This window comes from Emydura macquarii, unplaced genomic scaffold (genome assembly GCF_026122565.2).
Source record: "Emydura macquarii macquarii isolate MOO-44397 ecotype Brisbane River unplaced genomic scaffold, CSIRO-AGI_Emac_v2 contig_3724, whole genome shotgun sequence".
Lineage (NCBI taxonomy): Eukaryota > Metazoa > Chordata > Testudines > Chelidae > Emydura > Emydura macquarii.
This window is the reverse complement of record NW_027133861.1, coordinates 6690-12890: the sequence shown is the minus strand read 5'-3', so window position 1 is coordinate 12890 and position 6201 is coordinate 6690. Positions and strand designations below refer to the sequence as shown.

At 38.4% G+C, this 6201-nt stretch overlaps 1 protein-coding gene across 1 annotated transcript; it reads left to right on the top strand.

The window, feature by feature from the left end:
- Positions 1 to 2261: 2261 nt before the first annotated feature.
- Positions 2262 to 4113, top strand: LOC137146155 (SCAN domain-containing protein 3-like; the record flags this gene model as incomplete). Its single annotated transcript, XM_067537309.1, has 1 exon — positions 2262 to 4113. A coding segment is annotated over one exon (1746 nt), but the record flags the coding sequence as incomplete, so codon positions are not given.
- Positions 4114 to 6201: the final 2088 nt, after the last annotated feature.

The following is a 6201-nucleotide window of genomic DNA, read 5'->3' as shown; positions in this document are numbered from 1 at the left end:
ATGGACATATTACTCTGGGCGTAAAGTCCCCTTTGGGACACTGGGTATATAATGATGTAACCATTGTGCAGAATGTAACCCTACAGGTAATATGGATGCCAAGTTGGAAAAATCCAAATTGAAATTGGCCGCGTCCTGGAGCTGAGAATATTCCCTGATGAGCAAACGTGTGGGAGCCATTGTGCAGTCAGTGCTTTTCAATGTGTCCATTCAATCTATTACATGGGTGCTACACCCAAAAGAATGGTGGGTGGACCAAATTCATCTCAACTGTAATGTATACATACAAGGATTGACACAACAATTTGATTGGTGAGTCTGGGAACGTACCTGGAACCGTCACCGGAAAAGGGGAGTTGGGCAGCAGGAAACACAGTACTGGATACATGCAGTCTTGGGAACGAGTGGGAAACCAAACACTTGATAAGCCAAAATGTAAAATTTTAACAATAAATCAATAAATTAATGGCACAGTAACTATTGGCCATTGCCATAGGATGGGGGAAGGCAGCAGAGGTGAACCTGTGGTTAACTCATTGGGCGGGCGACCTTCTGACGTAGGTGGTGGATGGCTTCAGAAGGCTAACATGGGGAGAGATATGTGTGTGTAGGCATACAAAATGCTCAGGTAACAATGTTAATGAATGTCATGATGGACGCTTGGTCAGAACAATGGCCTCCCATGTTAAACTGCAAGACTAGCCCATATGTATCCCCATTTGCAAAAACATCCCTGTCCACCTGGAAAATAACATCCCCAGCTTGTGGGGCCAGCACTTGTGTAATAGTTACCATGATGCTGTGAGAAGGCAATGCAACTTAGGTGGTCCCCCTGAGCCGTATGGGAGTAACAAGAAAAGGAAGTGTGCATTGGGAACCACTGGGAGATAGGAAAGGAGGCTGGAATGCTATGAATTGGACTACCATTAAGTTAAGCAATTGTATATCCACCGGAGATGTGTGGATGTGCCCCTCTCTTATGACTATGGAGGAGCAGGATCAATGGCCTGTTGCAAGGGGAGGCCATCTATGGGTTAAGTATGTGGGGTAGGGAGTATTGTGTTGGGAATGTATGCAATCCTGTAATATAACACAGCAGCATATGACCGGATAATAAACATCTATACCACTTGTTCCCAAAGTGGTCGATATCGACCCCCAGGGGTCGATTTTGACTTTCAGGGGGTCCGTGTCAGCGACAAAAAAAATTGGGGGTCCACAATATGTAAATGGGGGTCCACCCACCGAAATCATTATTTCAGGCGTTTCGTAAACTTTTAAGTAGGTATTTTACATTTGAAATAATTAATTATATGAGTAGGTACGATAAGTTTTGGACTTTGTTATTATAATTCTTGCAAATCACAAAAATCACAATATAGCTTCTAAAAATAAAGATAGTAGTTTTTACAATGTTTTTTATTGAAAATTGTAATTTTTTGAATTATCACGGTATTTCTTGCTGATATTTAAACCTAATTTTTCCCACGTATTATTAAAATATGACAAAATCAAATAATTATTGGTTCACAAGATTATTTAGGTATCTGCTTCGTAGTGTTCTATGATTACGTACAAGTTTCTACAAGTTTTCATACCAGCATCGCATCAAGCAACCGCGCGCAGTGAATAAAGTTTGTCCAGACTTGTTCAGACCAAAAATTTTGCACGGACATGTTAAATTAGGCAATTATAAATAGGAGAGTTAGAATCAAACATTGATTATTTCTATTCTGAATTTTGAGAAGAAAAGTGGTTAAAAAATATTAACTTTATTTAGTGCAAAATACAGATGCAAATCAAAGTGAATCAAAAACATCTTGTTTAGGAGTGCCTAAGGAAAGTAAGTACAAACTTTTAGTTAGTTAGTCATCCAGATTGCGATCTCGGCCGCATTTTTTAGTTAAATATTTCAAATAAAGATAATACCTGCTAAAACATATGACCAAAAACTCTAATTGCATGCTCGAACAAAAAATTAAAGAAATAGTCAATGCTTCAGATATAGTAAAAAATAATTATTTCCTACTTTTTAAGGTTTGTTTTTGTTTGTGTAGGCGTTTTTTTAAAGATTTTGTGTTAAAGGAGTAGGAATTGTTCGGATACTTTTTCAATTTTCATTATACTTAGTTTTAATGTAAGTGCCTCAATAGGGTCTTACTCCAGTCAATTAATTTTAAATTTTTTATCTTCTGAGATTTAAATAGCTTGTTTTTTGTCGACAGATATCTTCTACTCAACATGGCAGAGGCTAAAAAAAATGTAGGCAGTATAGCATTGATTATTTGAAGTTCGGCTTTATTCCATCACTGTCAGACAAACATTTGCCCATGTGTCTTTTGTGCAACAAAGTTTTAAGCAACGACGCTATGAAACCGTCCAAGCTGGAGGATCATCTGAGAAGGTTGCATCCTGATAAAACAGGCAAAGATTTGACATACTTTAAAACACTGAAAGAAAAACTTCAGAAGAGAATCACGCTAGACAGCATGTTTGCTTCAACGTCAAAAACAGACGACGATGGTTTGCTGGCATCTTACAATATTTCATTACTCATAGCAAAATCAGGAAAGCCTCATACTATCAGAGAACAGCTGATTTTGCCAGCCATTGAGGAGGTTTTAAAAACTATTCTACATAAACCTGCATATGATATGCTCAAAAAAATTCCTTTGAGCGACAACACAGTTCAAAGACGTATTGACGAAATGAGTCACGATGTGGAAAGCTTCTTGTGTAATTATCTAAAAACAAACCATTTTTCCCTTCAAGTCGACGAGTCAACTTTACCTGGTAATGAAGCACTATTAATGGCATATGTTCGTTTTGTTATGGACCAAGAAATCCATCAAGAATTGCTTTTTGCGAAAACTTTGACAACAGATACTAAAGGCGAATCAATATTTAATGTTTTAAAAGACTATTTCATGGAAAAAGCGATCCCCTTAACAAATATAATATCAGTAGCAGCAGATGGAGCACCAGCCATGTTTGGTCGCTATCGCGGTTTTATAAGCTATTTAAAACAAAATGTACCTGGTATATTTGCAATTCACTGCGTCATTCACCGACAACATTTAGTAGCTAAAAATCTAAGTGCCAGATTGCATCAATCTCTCCAATTCGTCATAACGGCAGTAAACAAGATTCGTAGCAACGCGTTAAATTCTAGGTTGTTTGAGCAGTTGTGTGAAGAAAATGACGAGGACTTTCATCGATTACTTCTTCACACTGAAGTACGCTGGCTCTCAAAAGGCTTATGTTTGAAAAGATTTTTTTCACTTTTTGAACCCATTTTGGAGTTTTTGGATGATAAAGCTCCCATTTTGAAAGAAAATTTAATAAAATGGAAACCAGATATTGCTTATTTAACAGATTTATTTGCTAAATTTAATGAGGTTAACTTGCAGTTACAAGGAGACAGCCTGAATTTAATAAAAACAAAGTCCATAATTTCAGCTTTTCTTGCCAGAATTAACCTATTCAAACAAAACATTGGAAGGCGCGAATTTTTGCAGTTCCACAACTTATCATTGACAAACGTTCAGGATGATGACATTTTGGCATATGTTCAACATTTAAATGCCCTCCACTCAGACTTTAAAACCAGAGTTGATGATGTTTTAACTATGGAAATACCGCACTGGGTTATCGATCCGTACGGTGCAATTGAAGAATCGGATATTGCACTACAAGAAGAACTCATCGAAATAAGCACTAACGAAGAACTTAAAGTGCAGTTCAAAAAGGGGTATCAGCAGTTCTGGCTTCAGAAAAATGTAGCTGTTACTTATCCTGCATTATGGAGTATTGCAAGAAAATTTTGGATAGCTTTTCCATCTTCATACCTCGTGGAAAGGGGTTTTAGCGCAGTAACTAATCTGCTGACAAAACAAAGAAATCGTTTGCAAATAACTGAACGAGGAGATTTAAGGCTATACCTCAGTCATTTGACTCCAAATATTAAGCAATTGCTATCAGAGCATCAAGTTCATCCCTCCCATTAACACCATTAATTATTGTATTTTTAGTTTTGAACCTTAGCTTTATTTTATGGTTTTGTTTTGTTACTAAGTTCTGATTTTTGTCCAAAATCCAAATATTTACAGAGTTTTGTGCTAAATTTTAAAGATAATTTTAATTTAGCCTTTTTTATATTTTGAGCTATTAACGTTTAATTTTGTTTTATTTCACATAAAAATAAGATTTTTAATTTAATTGTTTCAATAAAGGTCTGAATAAAAAATTTAAGTTCGTTTTCTTTTTTTACAAAGCCCTATCAAAGTGAACAGCACTGTGTCAGCTGTGAAAAACATATTTGACGATATAAAGTTTAGGAAAATTTAATATTAGACAGGCAGGGGGTCTACGGCAAAAAAATAATTTGGAAAGTGGTCCACAGGACAAAAAAGTTTGGGGACCTCTGGTGTAGACAAACTCTTTCTTTCTTTCTTTCTTTCTTTCTTTCTTTCAGCAGTTACATGTTTTTCTTTACACACACAACACTGAAATCAAAGGCTCCTTTGGCTGCAGGTGCAACAGCACGTGACATTTTAAAAATGTTCCATTCACACTGGGTGTGGGTAGGTCAGAGAGATGGAAGAAATATGAAGAGCCAGATACGTAGCTGGTGTAAACCAGTGAAGCTACATTGTAATGAATGGGCTAGTGCTGCACATCCGCTGTAGATCCACTGCAATCATTGGGGACAGATCCCAGTAGGGTGAAATTTGCATAGTGCTGTGAAGCGATGCCAGTTTACAGGAGCTGAATATCTGTAACACGATGTCCAGTTTTAGGTTTTTCCTGTATCTGAGATCTCATTGCTCAACACCAAAGTCCCATTTTAATACCCGTGGCAGATTGTAAGATGTCACGATAATTGTTAGTAGACTGAAATATGTCAGATGGGCACCCAGTCAGCAAACAAACTTATCAATGGGGTCTGGGGCTGATAGGCAGAATAAGAGGAATTGAAAGGGATTGGGGGTGGTGAGAAAAATTGAAACAGACACACCCACCCAGGAAAGAACCTACTCCAGATGAAGGGAAGCCACCTTAGAGGTATCCTGGGAGAAAGTGGGAAGAAAGTAATGTTGCTGCATCGGTTACACGCTCAGAGCAGCTCAACAATGGAATAGCACTGGAATGGGTTACCTAGGGAGATGGTGGAATCTCCATCTTTAGAGGTTTTTAAACTGCGGCTTGACAAAAACCTCGCTGGGATTATTTAGCTGAGGTTAGTCCTGCTTTGAGCAGGGGGTTGGACTAGATATCTCCTGAGGTCCCTTCCAACTCTAATATTCTATGATTCTATAACAATCTCAGAGTAATTAGCTCAGGCTCCCTGCACACTCTGGTGTATGTTGCTTTGTCAGTTTCATTTGGCTATTGTCTTAAGACTCATTAATATTTTCAGGCTTTCCTTCCCAACCTTGAGGACCAGAAAATTACTTTCTGAAAACGATACATGACACCTATTTGCACCTTTAAGTTATGTCTACACAGTAAGCAGGATCCAACCGCAGCGAATCTCAGAGCCCAAGTCTGCAGCTTGGGCTCGCAAGGAATGTGTTACATTCCTAAAAATACCTGTGTAAACATTTGGGATCAGGCTAGAGTTCAGGCACTGAATACTACGGAGTGGGTTGGCACACGTAAGTTTTGCCTGGCGGGGAGTGAGGGATAGATGGTCTTGAGCAGCCTCTCATTGCAGAACTGCCAGCTTTGGAAAAACAAACACTTGAACCTCGAACTTTTAAACCGATCCCGTCTTGCAAAGATCCCACAAAATCTTTTTTATCAGTTCCATTCCGTTAAATCTGTCACCCACGGTCATGCAGACTTTGATCTGCAGAAGGGCTTAACCGTGCTAGGATTGAAACATGTTACACTGACTTTCAATCAGATTTGTGCTCCTCATTCCCTTCCTAATTTTAAAAACACCATCCTCAAAAGCTTCCATTATGAAGTCCAGGGATACTTACACACACGTATAGGGGGCGGGGAGATGTGTGTGTATGGAGATAGATAGATAGATAGGCAGGCAGGCAGGCATCACTGGATTCATGTCTAACAGGTCAACGGAACTGGGCTGTGTTGGGAAAAATGGTAAGCAATAACAAAGTGAAGAGACCTTTTCTGGAGTTGTCCTATCCACAAGCCAACAGGTTAGAATGTTATTCTTGTCTACTCTATTTT